Genomic DNA, 16,335 nt, shown 5'->3' on the forward strand with positions numbered 1-16,335 from the left:
ATGTTTAATCATTCTTCTAATTTAATTTTTTTTTAAAAGACATGCAAAATTATAGGTCATGTTTAAAGTATCTTTGTTAATAAATCTAATCACAACAAAATAAGTAACTAATAATTATATAACTTTTGAAATAAGATGAAAAGTTAAACATTAACTTTAGACTTAAAGTTAATAAAGTCAAAAAAAACATCAGAGAAAGTATTTGGCTTGCAGCCTAGAGGCCCTTACGGCAGTTGATGGAGGAGATGCTTATTCCCGTCCTTGTTTAATACCTATTGTGGCTGAGCGCCGGCCGGTCGGGTCGAGCCGACGAAGATTGTAGTCCTTATATAAGGCGTTTTTTTATTATTCTTAAAAATTAACTCAAGGTATTAAGTATAAATTTTTGTTGGTAAAGTTATAATGTCTGGATTTAATGTAAAGAGAAATCTTTTCCATGAGAAATTGGGTGACATGTTCACCCAATCCCTATGGGGTTTGAATCCCTAACTTTCCCATAATCCCTTCCATAAAACATCCGTTCGATTTGGCAGGGATTTATAAAAAGTAGTAAGTTGAGATTTTACCCATGATCACACAAGATGGCGGGATTTTTTCACACCATCTGGAGATGATTAATTCCTTGGCTAAAACAATAGAAAAATTCTGGGATGGACCGAGTTAGAACCCCGGTTGGGCTTAACCGAACCACAATTTTTCTATGTGCCAAGATTTATTCCGCGGGGAGAAATCCACGGGAGTTGTGGCCCAATCCCACCTAATCCTCCTCTAACCGAACAAGCCCTCAAGGTAATACACTATGTATACTAAAAAGTGCAGTATATTAAGATACTTTTTCAAGTACGATAAAAATCCTCCCCTATATATATATATGCACCCGCCCACAAGCACCAGCCACACCACACAACGGCACAACCGATCCAGGCTTACTAGAGTACGTAGCAACTAGCCACTGCACGTACCTCGATCAAGTGTCCATCACCATGCACGCACACAAGAACGCCGTCGTCGGCGACGTCGCCGTCGACCTCCACCCGTTCATACGCAAGTACAACGACGGCCGTGTCGAGCGTATCCTCCGGAGCTCCTACGTGCCGGCATCGGAGGACCCGGCCGCTAGCCGCGGCGGCGTGGCCACGAGGGACGTCGTCATCGACGGCGGCGCCGCGGCGTCCGCGCGCCTGTTCCTCCCGCCGAACGCCGCTAGCCGGGAGGGGAGGCTCCCCGTCGTCGTGTACATCCACGGCGGCTCCTTCTGCACCGAGAGCGCCTTCTGCCGGACGTACCACCGCTACGCCGCCTCCCTCGCCTCGCGAGCCGGGGCGCTCGTCGTGTCCGTGGAGTACCGCCTGGCGCCGGAGCACCCCGTCCCAGCGGCCCACGACGACGCGTGGGCCGCGCTCCGGTGGGCGGCCTCCCTCTCGGACCCCTGGCTCGCCCGCTACGCGGACCCCAGCCGCACCTTCGTCGCCGGCGACAGCGCCGGCGGCCACATCGCGTACCGCACCGCCGTTCGAGCCAGCAGCCGTGACGAGGGCGACGGCATCGGGATCGAGGGGCTCGTGGTCATCCATCCATATTTCTGGGGAGCCGACATGCTCCCCTCCGAGGCGACCTGGGAAGGCGGCTCGGTGATCACGCCGCACGGGGCCGGGATACTCTGGCCGTTCGTGACGGCCGGCCAGGCAGGCAACGACGACCCCAGGATCGACCCTCCCGCCGACGAGGTCGCGTCGCTGGCGTGCCGCCGCGTGCTGGTGGCCGTCGCCGAGAAGGACCTCCTGCGCGACCGCGGCCGCCTCCTCGCGGCCCGCATGCGCAGCTGCGGCGGACGACGCAGCGTGACGCTGGTGGAGTCGGAGGGCGAGGACCACGGCTTCCACCTCTACAGCCCCCTCCGCGCGACCAGCAGGAAGCTCATGGACGCCGTCGTGCAGTTCATCAACCACCAGGGAGTGTTTCTTGGTAGGCTGGATTCGCAAGCTCGCCGCGGCCCGATTGCTACGCAGATGAACAGTTCGGTAACGGTTGGACAAACGAGAGTGTCCAAGAGAGGATTCGGGTTATTTCCGACCTGGGCCAAGCCCAATAAGTTCAGGGCAAGCAACGGTCCACTGCTTGCGTCAGTTTCGTGGAGCGCTATGAGCACCAAGAGCTTGTTTTAGCGCTTATCTATTCAGATCACGTGCTGCCGGAGATGGACTCTCACCACACCGTTAGACGTGTAATCATTGTTTATCATCTAAATAAATAAATAGTATGTATAATATTTAATAAATAAATGGATATTCACCTATGATGAAAATGCATTGGTATGATATAAGAGTATATGTTAAGGGTGGTTTAACCTAATAAGGTACTTTTTCACTATTCCCTGTTATAAAATGTTTTGGATGCATCTAAATTAATTTATAGATCAATAAATGTATTTTATATAAGTATTTAAATTTATTAGTATACATATAATATAAATTTAGAAAGAACCAAGACACTGTGACGTAGAACACGGCGTTCCGACCAACGCAGACGTCAATCTCTCTTCACAGCCCAGCACCCATATCCCCGCCTCACCGGTACCTGCTCTCCTCGGTTCATTCTCTGTTCTTGCTCACGCCTCGATCTGGACTCCGGACTCAGGAGGAAGAAAAATTGTACCATGTGGGTACTGTGCAACTATGGTTTGACCCAAAATCACTAACATACACGTGAATATGCGAGAGTATATTCCCTTCGCCTATCCAATGTGAACTTAGGCGTAAAATACTTAAATACAATCACAGTGTATTATCTGATTAATCTTAAATTTAAAAGGGAGGGGTACGGACTTTTATAGTACATAAATTTCCTTTACAGTATTGTGACTTTGTTCATGAACACAAAAACGTATATGCGACTAGTGAAAAACTAGTTGCACATACACATGAGAGGTTCAAGTAGATGATGTTCGAAATGCTCCGGTTTTGTATTTCTTATTAACTTTGAATTTTACAGGATAGGGGTACGGGCTTTTATAACCCTGGAGGACCCCTTGTACAATTATCCAAATGTCCGTGGGTAGTTACTAATAGAGCCTAAGAGTACAAGGATAAAATATCTGGCTTCTTGGGGACTACCATGCTAGTTGTCTTCAGTACTCGAGTGCACTTGAGTGCTGGTCTCCAGGCATCTTGACGAGAATATTCCTTGCAGTCGTGATGAGCAAGCCTCCATGTTTTGACTTGGACCAGATTGCTGAAGGGTGCTAGTAGTGCTTAAGTGTCTTACTCAAATACCAAGGCATCTTGGTCATACATGCCGCAGAGACATGATACTCGAATAATAAGGCATCTTAGTGAAACATGATACTCGAATTCCAAGATATTTTGGTCGTACATGCCACGGAGGCATGATACTCATTTTAGGGCATCTTAGTCGTACATGGTGTCGAGGCTCGGTACGAGCAAATAGGACAGGAAGGAGGGGCACGTACCAACATACAGTTACAAAAATGAAAAAAAGACGGTTACGAGAGTATTAAGTTAACCTATCTAGCATCTTGGGAATACTTTGCAAGTTATCTAGTATGTTGAAGGAATATCCACAGGAGTTGTAGCCAACAAGTTTCATCTTGGCACTTCTCGAATCCTGCCTCAAGTGCTCTTACCCCTCTGGTGAGGAAGCACCTACGCAATACATATACTCTGGCATGTTCATAATGCATATACAACACGTTTGTCAGAGGCATCATCACAACCTGCTTGCTGTGCACACACATCCGACTACGCTGTTAGTGCATATAACTCAGAACGTGCATATACACTTGAACGTGTATATACTTCATAATGTGCATATACACTGTAGTATGCATACACATCGTGGAACGTGCATATACACTAGAATATGCATATACACCTCGAAAAATGTGCATATACACTGAAACATACATATACGTCGAAATGTGCATATACGCTAGAAGATGCATATACCTCGGAATATTCATATACACCTCGACCGATTCCAACTAGCTTAGACCAATAGGGATAAGGTGAACCCGTATCAACACAAACAAATTCAACCATGGTATAACCCTACGTGAACAGTAGTTGAACACCATTACGACCGGCTGGTTTCACTGGCTCAGCCAATATAAGTGTACAACGAGTTCAGGCTTCAGACCCATTCGATTACGGTTTTTCCTTTTCACTTCTAATTTTGTCCAGTGCAATAATTTTCATTTTGTTATATTATGATATTAGTCTCTAAAAATTAAAGTTACATGTGCAATTTATTGTTCACAAACTAATAGCCTTATTCGTTCGCTTCTATTTATACTTATAAGCCAAAATTTGAATTGAAATTTAACCATTTGCCACTCTTACGAGTGGTCTTAATCTCATGTGTCTATGACATGTGGGCCCGAACGCACATGTCATAGACACATGTGAGTGGCAAAAAGTTAAGACCATTTATAAGAATAGCAAATAGTTAAATGCCCCGTTGTTCCGACTTGACTTTTAGATCGATAAAAACACGTATATTAAATATTTTATTCACAACTTATTTTTTGTTTTCAAATATGACATCCCATAAATATTTTTGAAGTTATTGCTAGTAAAATTTAATAGTTCAATCGAATATCGAATCAGGTTACCATGGATGAGGATGAAACATGGTAGATGTGCAAGAAAACATTGAAGACTATATATGTTGCTGATTCGTATGGTGATGTTGCAGGATGTGACCGAACAACATGTGTAATACATACGATTCTTAATTAGATTATGGTCGTGTACATTCACAGCGCTAAGAAGGATAGCATGGCTGCAGTGCTAATTTTTATTCCTTCCTACATTCAGGAGACTGCAACACCTTGGTCCCAATAGTGAAACCCGGTCCAACCTCCCCTTCTCACTCTCCTCATCGAAGTGAGATAGACTGACTTTATTTTCTTCTCCGACATGGAGTGTGGTATGTGGGCTCCATAATTATCGGGCCTACAAGTCAGCTTCTAAGGCCACGTTCGGCCGGGGATAAAGTTATCTTAGTTTACTTGTTTTTCGCGCCCACAATTTCTAAACTGATAAATAGTATATCATTTGTAAAAATTTTCTATTGAAAAATTATTTTAAAAAATCATATTAATATATTTTATATTATTTAATAATTAATAATTAATTAATCATGTAATAATTTTTTTGACACCGGATAGCAAACCCTCACTCTCGTACACCTGGTAATCACGCGAGATCGCGGACACCGGCTCGCGGTTAGCATAGGATACGTGGCTACGGGTAGGCCAGAGTTGGTGCCGTCACGGCGACGACATGACGCCGGTGGAGTCGGAGGGGGGCGGGGGTTTCATAATGGGGTCGGATTTGCGAGTTCGGCACGGGCTGGGTGCAGCGGATAATAGAGGATCACGTGATGCTCCGAGCTGGACGAAGCCCTGTAACTTCAGGGTAACCAAGGGCCCACTGTCAGCATCGGTTTCGTGGAGTATTATGGCCAACAACTTCTTTTAGCTATTAGCATGGTTGGAATAATAAGCTTACTAACATGCTCTCGATCGCATACCCAAAGTAATGGCTTTAATAGTCTAAGTACTACTTTTTTCCGTTTCATAATATACCGGACTTTCTGTTATTATCTAAAATTTTATGGATGTTAATAAATTTAGATATATACAATAATATATATTTATTAATAAATAAATTTATACATGACCTGGAATGTTTTATAATAAATTTTAAGAGTATCTAAAATTTAAATTATAGATTAAGTATTATGCATAAAAGAGTTTATGTACTCGTACAGTTTATAATACAGGTAAATGGGGTTTCATGTAAAAATTTAACTTAAAAAATTTAAATTCAAATTAACAATTAAATGTAATTATTATTAAAATAATAGACACTATATAAATACAATTTATAACGCTGCGCAATATGTATGGGCCATACTACTAGTTAGATATTAATTATTACGGTACGTTTCATGGAGTCTCAATAGTTGACACGGTACGTTTCATGGAGTCTCAATAGTTGACACGTTCCTCTCGACTGACGGCTGATTTGGAATCAATTAGCGCACTGGCTCAAAACGTCGTGTATGGTGAATCAATTAGGGCACTGGCTCTAATTATTGTACGAGTACGGTGTATGGATACTGGCCCGCCGACCAGCAGTAGGCAGGACACGTCGTCGACTTTGCACAACATCACCCAATTGACTATTAATTATTATCGTACATTTCACGGAGCTTCATGGTTTACAATCGTCTCATCCCTAGATATCTCTATAAAAATACAAGTTTAAATTTGAAGTCTATAATTTACAACAATAAAATTAAACTGAAATTCCTACGGGTATACATTCGTAGTTAATTTTTTTATTTTTGGATTAAATTTAAATTTGCATATTTATGTAGTTATATATCTCAATTTAATATATGTTATTAAAATTCTAAAATATGTTAATAATTATTAGATGACACGCATGAAGATGTCAACATCTAACCGACCCGAGAAAATACTTCCGCTTGGTTAATTGCGCTCTCGTAGCTCTCTTTCGTGGACAAGGACATGACTACATGAATACGTACATGACCAAGATAAGAGCATGTTCGGATTCTCTAAACTTTTTTAAGTATCACATCAAATGTTTGGACACTAATTAGAAGTATTAAATATAGATTATTAATAAAACTCACGTCATACCCTGGACGATGAATCTATTGAGCCTAATTAGACCATGATTAGCGAACGTGATGCTATAGTAAAGATTTGCTAATTATAAATTAATTAGGCTTTAAAAATTTATCTAATGAAATAGCATTTATTTATGCAATTAGTTTTGTTATCGGTTTATATTTAATACTACTAATTAACGTCCAAACATCTAATGTGACAAGGGACTAAAAAATCCCTAGATTCAAACAACCACTAAGCTATGGCCCCATCGAGGTAGAAATAAAAGAAAAACGCCAACTACTCCCTCTATATTTTTTTATATGACATCGTTGAATTTTAGGTTTATATTTGACGTTTCATCTTATTTAAAAAGTTATATAATTATTAATTATTTTGTTATAATATGATTTATTATTATAGGAAGTTTAAGTATGCTTTATAATTTTGCATATTTAGATATAAATTTTAAATAAGACGAATGATCAAACGATTTAAAAGTTAATGGCGTCGTATAAAAAAATTTGGACAGAGTACGTGTGAGATGTGACCAATTATATATGACGGGCATTGACGGCTACATTAATTCATCCATCAGCTGTACCCCGAATGTACGTGTTCGCCGAGCAAAATTCACAGAGAATAAAAACGTACGTACCACTACCAGTTCATCAACCAGCCGGCCGGCCAAAATCCTTCCGGAGCTGCACGAATCGGGGTAAGGTGCGCGACGACGACGGCACTACGTACAGATTGTTCGTCACAGGTTCTTCTTCGATCGCATGCCCACTACTCCACTAGGATGTAGACAGGATGGAACAGAACGCTAAATCTCGGCCAAGCGCTGCTACTGCTGCTGTCAATGCATCATTGACAATTGGCCGGGTGAAAGCAAGAAAGAAAGGCTATGGATTGTCTTTGGGTCGGACCAGAGCTTATAATAAGAGAAAATCTAAAAAAATATCACTGACAAACGTCTAAGTCTAAAATATATCATTGACGAATACGAGTTCTAAGAAATACCATTATACAAACGAATTTATCCGTTAAATGCCACTGCTGTTAGGTTTCCGTCCATTTTTTGCCGTTAAATACACTGTTTATATTATAGCACTTAATGGAAAAAGTCGACGGAGCCCTAATGGCGATGTTATTTTTTAGACAAATTCGTTTATATGATGGTATTATATAGAACTCACACTCATCAACGATATTTCTTAAAATTAGAATTAAGTGTTTATCAATAACATTTGTTAGATTTTCTCTTATAATAATAATAGAGGGGTACGTAAAGTAGCTGCAGGGAGCCAGCACATATCAGTACCTCTTCTGCGGAGTACCGTCAGGTTAGCTAATCTCCCGTGAATAGAGCGGATTAGCGTGGGTGCTGTGGTGCTCAAACCTTCTCTAACCGCTGGATGATGAAGGGAAGTTAGTTATACCGTTACGTGAACAAAGCAACTCGTGTACAGAGTAACTCGTTTTTTTCTTGTAACCTCATTCTCATCCGACATTGCGCATGAAAACGATTAGTCGGCCAGGTTCAGGCGGGCAAAACGATCAATCGTCCGGAGACGAGATATCGCATGAGTGTCGTCAACAGAGAGGGCCGCCTTGCGGTCAATATGTCCGCCTAACGAAACAATACTATCTCTATTTTATACCGTAAGACTTTCTAGCCTCGTTTAAATTTATTAATTAATGAATATATGTAATTTATAAATATGTCTAGATTCATTCGCATACATATAAATCTAGATAAGACTAGAAAATCTTACATTAGCATACATATAAATCTTGATAAGGCAGAAAACCTTATATCGTGAAATGAAGGGAATACCAAATAATTCGGTGACTCTTAATGGGCTGGAGATGGAAGCTGTGGCTGGGCTAAGCCCCCCTTTCAGTTTGCAATGCATTGGATTGGATTGAGATTAATTGTTTGTAGCCCAACTTTTCATAGCGAATTTCTCTCGAAAAAAAACTTTTCATATCGAATAATTGTCAAGCCAATGCATGCACTGTATTACTTATCTACTATTCCGTCCCAAAAAAAAAACAGATTCCTGAGTTTCGTCTATGGAGCGTTTGATCATCCGTCTTATTTGAAAAAAATATTAAAAAATTAGTCAAATGCAAAGTACTATTCATGTGTTTATCATGTAATAACAATAAAAATATTAATCATAAAAATTTCAAATAAGACGAAGAGTCAAAAACTCAATCCAAAAACTTAGGAATTCGTTTATTTTGGGACAGAGGTTGTATTTAAATAGTTTGTAAAAGAAGAGGGAAAAAAACATGCCTTGGAATAGTTGAGTTGTGGCTATAGCTTTTTGTATCGCCACACAAAAACCCTGTCAGCCTTTTCGCGAAAATTGTAGCCAATGAACAGTTACTGCCATTCAACTAATCGATATGGCTGCAAACTGTGACAAAGCAAACATGCCCTATGTCTTGAGAACTATACGGCGAATAATTATAATTTGTAGGTTGATTGAATACATACCATTATAAATTTATTGTATTAAAGAAATATTACTGTTGTTTACAGTTCGGGATTTATTTCTGATAGGCTCATAATATCAATCTTCACGTTCATTTAGCTTTCCAAGAAGAGATTTGATATGGTGCAACAAAAACTACCTCGAGATACTGGTATCTCGAGGTACCAAATCGTTTCTCACCAATGGATCTAAATAAGTAGGATGTGCACTGTTAGATCCAATGATCAGAAATGATTTGATATCTTAATGTACCGGTACCTCAAGTTACTTTTTGTTGGACTGAAGCAAACCTCTTCTAAGAAAGTGTGAACTAATTTTTGTTCCGGCGTTCAGGTGCGTGCAAAACCATGGTCTCAATGGTGAAACCTGGTCCGAACCCCATCATCACCCCCCACTCAGCTCCGTCTCCTTCCTCCTCCATCCGCCGCCGTTGCTCGTCGAGCACGAAGATCAGCGTGCTGCCGAGCATGTTGCCGTACTCCCTTAGCACCTTTCGGCTCGCCGCCAGCTTCCCTTGCTTCAGCCCGAGCGCCCTTTCGATGTGGTCCAAGATCAACGGGCTGCCGGGGTGCACCACCCAGAACAGATCGTTCCACTCGCCACCGTCCAGGCAGAGCGGCCCGAGAGCGTCGTGGAGGCATTGCTCGACGTTGTCCGCGGCTAGAGGCACGAGCTCCTTGGCGGCGATGTCGCCGTCGAGGCCGTGCTCCGTGAGCTGCATGGTGATCACGTGCTCGGTTCCGGGTATCAGGGTCTGCCCGACGGAGACGATCTCGAACATCGGGTGCTCGACGGGGCGCACGGCGTCGGCGCCGACGATGACCGCCCCGGCGCCGTCGCCGAACAGCGCCTGGCAGGTGACGGTGTGGGCGCGGTCGGGCTCACGGAAGCTGAGGACGGTGAGCTCGACGCAGGCCACGAGGACGCGCGCGCCGCGGCTGTTCTCGGCGAGGTCCTTGGCGAGGCGCAGCGCGGCGGCTCCGGCGGAGCATCCGTTGAGGTGGATCATGGTGCGGCGCACGGTTGGGCGGAGGCCGAGGAGCGCCGCGAGGCGGACGTCGGCGCCCGGGGCGTGCGCACCGGCGTTGGTGGTCACGACGAGGTGGGTGATGTCGGCGGCGGGACGGCCCCACTTCTCGACGGCCCTCGCCGCGGCCGACGCGGCGAGCTCCGGGACGGCGGCAGCGGCGACCTCCAGCCGCGCGTCGAGCGACTGCTTCGCGCGGTCCACGAACTCAGGGTGCGCGCTGATCATCTCCTCCGTGTGGTAAAAGAAACGCTTCTGGGAGCCCGACGCCGACACACCTGATCGAAAACGAGTCAAAACGACGTCGAAGTCATGAAATGGTTTCAAAAATTTGTCGCATGTTCGGAAAGCTTACAGAGTGCGTTTAGTTTGTGTTTGAGGCCGTCGACGTGGCCGGTGTTGGTGACGCGGCAGTAGAAGTCGGCGTAGTCTTCCTGGGCCACGCAGTTCGCCGGGTTCGCCGTGCCGATGGCCAGCACGGTGGCCGGGCCTTCTGCGCGCTGCGCACGGCGGAGCTCGTCGACTGCCGGAGTGCTTCCCATGTCGTCCTAGCTTAAGCTCTAGCTAGCAAGCAGTGGCTCTAGGAGATGAAATGCAATCAAGAGAGCACGATCGAGCTAGATGGTAAGCTAGTCCGAGATGCAATTAAGCGTTGGAGAGATGCATGATTTAGATGAAGCTTTGCCGTGGGTCTCATTATATAGAGAAGCGATGCTCATTGATCTCTCCAATTAGCTCTTCTCCATCGGTTACACACCAACCGTACGTACGTGTCTCTCTACTGTGTAAGTTCAACGAGTACTATGTATACTAATGAACAGCTTGAATGTTCATCCACTCCTTTCTACAAGGAGATGATTTTCATTCAATCCTTTCTTGCGTGTTATCTACGTAGTTATAAAATATTTTTAAAAAATAAAAAATAGATTATATAAGATATATCTCATCGTAAATATGCGAGTTCAAATTCGAATTCTATAATTCGCAACAATAAAATTAAACTGAAACTACTATGCATATATCCATAGTTAAATTTGTTATTCTTTGACAACTTATATAAGTCAAATTTAAACTTACATGTTACATGTTTATGTAGTGGTATATCTCAATTTAATATATTTTATTAAACTTTTAAAAAGAATTAATACTTCCTCCGTCCCTAAATATTTGACGCCGTTGACTTTTTTATGCACGTTTGATCATTCGTCTTATTTAATTTTTTCTAAAATATGTAAAGTTAAATATATGTATGAAAATATACTTAACAATAAATGAAATGATATAAAAATAATTAATAATTATGTAATTTTTTTTGAATAAGACAAATGACCAAACGTGCATAGAAAAGTCAACGGCATCAAACATTTAGGGATGAATGTAGTATGTATTTAAATGGTATGCAACAAAAGATTAGACATCTAACCGACCGAAGAAAATTAATACTTCTACTTAGTCAATTGATCTCTCTTAGCTTTCTCTTTCGTGGACAAGGACATGAGTCATGACCAAGCAAAGCTAGGGCCCCATCTTTCAGGAGGCAGAAATAAAAGAAAAAAAACGTGAACTACATGCGAGATGCGACCAATGGCGGGCATTGACCGCTAGATGATTAATTCCTCCATCAGCTCTACTCGAATGTACGTGTGTGCCGATCGGGCGAAATTCGAAGAGAAGAAAAAAAACGTGTCTGCTTGAAGACGGTCATCAGCCGGTGAATTTCTTAGGACATGAGGTCCTAGGTACTAGCAAAAGAAGCTTCTAGCTCCAAGAGCTATGTTTATATTTTGAGTATTTTTTTTATCCTTAGAAAAGTACCACTATTTTTTAATGTAAAAAATCTAAATTATCCAGAGTATCAAATTTTACATAGAAAAAAGTAGTACCTCATGTTATCTTTTAAATTCTTAAAAATAGTAAAATTAGTCTTATATTTTTTATGATCTCACGTCACACCTAAGTATTCTTGGGCTTCCTCGTTATTATCGTCGTCGTCTTCGTTTTCGTCTTCGTTTTGTCCAGGCCAGAAACGAAGACAGTCAAAAGCAGGGCAAGTTGACGATCGAAAAAGTTAATCAGTGAGTGATCAGTAGCGAGTGAATAACATCTTACATCTCTAAACTCCAGAAACCAGGAAAGGAGGAAAGCGAGTAGGCGATGCAGTCCACACCTAGAGTTTGCAATTTCCGAATTTTCTGAAATTTCGGAAAATTCGATGGGGTCCGGTACTATCTTATGAAATTTCCGAAATAATCATTTATATTTTCAAAATTCATATATCTGATGATAAAACAACCGTTATTATTAGCATTTGAATTTGAAAAAAAAAACTGTCATCCGAAATTTTTCGGTGCACCGGTAATTTGAAGCCCTCTCCACGCCTCGCCTACTCTGTCCATTGGTTCCGTTTGGCGTTCTGGGTTTGATCAAGTGATGAACCGTGACAATTCGGCAAAGGTAGCGCGCGTCCAAGGAGTCCACAGCGTGGAGGTGGACCTCGATCGCTTTCACCCATGGCTAGCTCCAAGCTGTCCGTCCACCTGTGCTGTGCCTTCCCCAACATCAACTTGCTCCATCCTCATTGGCCACTTGTTCGATCGATCAACGGCCACGGCGGCAGCAGCCGGCGGTTGTAGGTGGTCCATCGGACCCGAACCCAACTGGATCTGATGATAACGGTGACGCCAACGGCGTAGCAAGGTGGTAGTCCCGGTAGACATGTGACCGTCCAAAAAATCATTGGATCCAATGCACACATGTACGTAAAAAGGAAAATAAACTCCTACGAAGAGGAAATTGAGAAACTCTAATAATATGGGATGGTGAGTTTTTGATCAATTTTATACTTATCTGCTATATGTGGCATGGTATATTTATAGTAATTAAAACTATATATATAGTGTAGATTTCACAAAACTACATATTGTGCGATCAAATTATCTAAAAGTTATAAATTTAAAGTGTTGTATCATAAAACTACAAATTTAAAATCAACTTTACCACAAAACTACATAAACTAAAGAGTTTTACTCCCATCCTTACTTATTTACCTCGAGATACCGGCACCTCGAGATACCAAATCGTTTCTCATCATTGGATCTTGCTAAGTAGGATGTGCATTGTTAGATCCAACGATAAAAATGATTTGGTAACATGAGATACCGGTACCTCGAGGTACAAAAGGAAGGATGAGAGTAAAACTCTAAACTAAAGTATCAAAAAACTATCGAATTTTAGTTAGCATAAAACTAGATATTTTATATATAGTTTCCTACTACAACTGTTTTACTTAAACTGCTTGTTTTGTGCTTAAATCGGAACTAAATATGTAGGTTTAAGATAAAGTTGATGTTCAACCTATATGTTTATATGTTTATGATAAAGCACCTTAAATTTATAGTTTTGTGATAGCTTGGACAAAATTTCATAAAATTTACTTAATTATATAAGTTGAACCATACTTAGAATCCTAAATATGCCACTTACTCTCTCCATACTTGAGGGTGTGGTGGGAAATGTGGCTGGGATGATGTGCTAACGCAAGTGTTTTTGGCATGCCATGCCCAACCTTGGCTATCGTTGTCGTAATCGTGTGAAAACTTGAGTACCGATATTGGTGATGCCTATGGGCGCCACACAGATTTGTGAAGGCAATGTCCGGATGGCCCCTTCCTCATTCATGCATTGGTGTGCACTCTCTAGGTAAAAAACTTGTTCTAGATCTCTGAAATAGCAACAGTGACACTAAAGATACTGCGACCTTCTTGAAAATATAGAATTGGAGTTCTCCATGGTGCGATGTCCTTGTGGTGGTATTCTCATCAAATCGGGTTTTGTGGTAACGGTGGATGAACGACCGATTTATAAGTTACTCTCTAACATTTTTATCCGCATTGATTTGATATTAGTTGCCGGTGGTGATAGGTGCGAGATTCCATCAATAAAGAATGGATCGTTAATTTTGAAAGTTCTTCTTTCTGTACTTTTAAGGGGCGTAGTCCTAGTATTTTCTTGATTTTTTTAGTTTGCATTTATTAGTTCAATATTATTTGCAAATATTAGCTATAACTTTTTCAAAATAGACTGAAATAAATTGCATTATCTTTTAAGAAATAGTGACTACCTGTTACTATATTAGACATCTATAATAGGTCAACACTTTTAAATCGCCCTCCACACTCTTAACATAGTACTGCTCGGTGAAATTTCAAGAAACCTTCTTATTAGAGTTGATTTCACATCTTGGAGTAGTTCATCGCTGCATCACATAGGTGTCCGTTGGTTAAAACTACTATACACATCATGCGTGCAGTGCCATATGTGAGTTGATTCCACATCATTAGCAATTATATTTATCATCCATATCAGATGGGTATCGTGACCGTTCTGTGCCCACCACATATAGGTCATATGTAACGGGTTATAGTTGTCATCCGTCATGAAAGTGAGCTTATTTATGATCGGTCAGTTCGATTCGATATGGGGTCACAAAATAGTTCTGTACTACCATATCTCCGTTTTAAAATATGGCAATCTAGTGCTGGATGTATAATCTGGATATTCACTTCTAATATTATATTGCTATATTTTAGAATCCATCCGGTACTACGTTGCTATATTTTAAGATCTAAAGTACTGAGTTTTTACTAAACACAGCAGGTTTGATCCTAATTTGATCAACCCCAACTTAAAAGTGATATTTTAATCTGAATTTGGTTTTTGTCTTTTTAAAACATTTCTGAACCAAACTCAGACAAAATTTACACTTGGGTTCAGACACCATGCATTTATGCACACCACAATGCATACCACTGATGATCCCACTGTCTTAGGAAATATCGACAATAGGACTGTGACTGTTCCTTGTGTTTTTGTCTTCTTGCTGCAGCACAGAATCTTATCTAGCTACCTCCTTAATCAAAATATCATTTTAATAAACTTAACCTAACAAAAGGCATGCTCTGCACATTTACATTATTAACACAATTTCCAAACCTGCATATCATAGGCGCAATTTCCGAATACGCACCAATCAACCGAATTTTGACCAAGGTATTCTAGAAAGTTGGAAGTCCATCTTAGCTTGCAAATATAATGGGTGGTCCTGGACACAGTACAATCTAATGTAGCTCCAGTTGACTATGTTTCCTAGTAGGAGTATGCTATATTCCTCATGTAGGATCCCATTATTCCGATGTGAACGACCATAACCAGCATTTTCTCTTCACTTTGCCAATGTTAGGGTTTAGTCCCAGTCAATGACTGCCCCTAGTACTATCAATCAATTGACCTACCAGCTTGTACATGCCACATAGATCCAACTATGCTTATATATGAGGTGTTGACCATGAATTGCTATTTTCTCACTCTTTTACCTTTATTTTTCATTCAAAACAATCGAGTTTCTTTTGTTTTTCTTCTATAGATTTTTGGTTGCGAAATTTGCCTATTGGTTTAAGAACCATTCTTTCATACCTGAATATGGTAATACAAAATGCAAATAACTAATCTCTATTTTGCTACTATCTTCTCATAAGCAAGGTTTGCAATATGGCGATTATCTCGATAATCGGCAATATTGCCAGGGAAGAATACGGTAAACCACAATTTGGTTTGGTAAATATCACAAGAATTCAGAAATAGGAAAGAAAAATCCGAAAACAATTCATTGTGATATATCATGACATATCACAGGATTTTCGCAGAAAACCGTGATTATTGATATCGCAAAAACCATTGCTATTATTATCCCAGATGCCATGATCATCGTTTTGATCAAACTAGGGCGATTATCGTTCCATATCGTGCGGTTTGACTCATAAAACCTCGATGAATTTATTTAAAAAAATTGAATTCAAATTAGCGGATTTTTTCATGATTATCGCTGATACGTGGTATCGTTGACGCACGTTTTTGGCTCATGAAACCATAAGTAAACCCTATTGGAAGAGCGCACGGTAAACGATGGAGTAGAAGTTGGGAAAAGGGTACCGAATGCATACTTTATAGTATTTTTCCAAAAAATTCAAATCCGATTTTGTACTAAATCTATCCAATTCATCCTCAGGAACAGCTTTCACGTTGCGCCGGTGTGTTGATTTTGCTCAGTTTTCAATCAGATGTATCCGCCACTTCTTCAG

The 16,335-nt window shown here is 41.2% G+C and overlaps 2 protein-coding genes across 2 annotated transcripts; one reads left to right on the forward strand and one right to left on the reverse strand.

Moving 5' to 3' along the window:
- Positions 1-983: 983 nt before the first annotated feature.
- On the forward strand, positions 984-8,596 carry LOC121054998 (2-hydroxyisoflavanone dehydratase-like). Its single transcript, XM_040526314.1, has 3 exons — positions 984-2,021; positions 7,466-7,597; positions 8,498-8,596. The coding sequence occupies exons 1-3, from the start codon at positions 984-986 to the stop codon at positions 8,594-8,596; spliced, it is 1,269 nt and encodes a 422-aa protein (XP_040382248.1).
- Positions 8,597-9,383: 787 nt separating this feature from the next.
- On the reverse strand, positions 9,384-10,844 carry LOC102717817 (bisdemethoxycurcumin synthase-like). Its single transcript, XM_040526255.1, has 2 exons — positions 10,554-10,844; positions 9,384-10,476 (listed from the first exon to the last, which is right to left on the reverse strand). The coding sequence occupies exons 1-2, from the start codon at positions 10,738-10,740 to the stop codon at positions 9,482-9,484; spliced, it is 1,182 nt and encodes a 393-aa protein (XP_040382189.1). The 5' UTR covers positions 10,741-10,844; the 3' UTR covers positions 9,384-9,481.
- Between the last annotated feature and the right edge of the window lie 5,491 nt (positions 10,845-16,335).

This window comes from Oryza brachyantha, chromosome 7 (genome assembly GCF_000231095.2).
Source record: "Oryza brachyantha chromosome 7, ObraRS2, whole genome shotgun sequence".
Taxonomy (NCBI): Eukaryota; Viridiplantae; Streptophyta; class Magnoliopsida; order Poales; family Poaceae; genus Oryza; species Oryza brachyantha.

Excerpts from the sequence above, each read along its gene's own strand:
- LOC121054998 (XM_040526314.1), top strand. The coding sequence starts at position 984 with ATGCACGCACACAAGAACGCCGTCGTCGGCGACGTCGCCGTCGACCTC. Across the intron at positions 2,022-7,465 it reads CTACGCAGATGAACAGTTCG|GATGTAGACAGGATGGAACA; the intron begins GTAACGGTTGGA and ends CTACTCCACTAG. Across the intron at positions 7,598-8,497 it reads TGTCTTTGGGTCGGACCAGA|GGAATACCAAATAATTCGGT; the intron begins GCTTATAATAAG and ends CGTGAAATGAAG.
- LOC102717817 (XM_040526255.1), bottom strand. The coding sequence starts at position 10,740 with ATGGGAAGCACTCCGGCAGTCGACGAGCTCCGCCGTGCGCAGCGCGCA. Across the intron at positions 10,477-10,553 it reads ACACAAACTAAACGCACTCT|GTGTGTCGGCGTCGGGCTCC; the intron begins GTAAGCTTTCCG and ends GTTTTCGATCAG.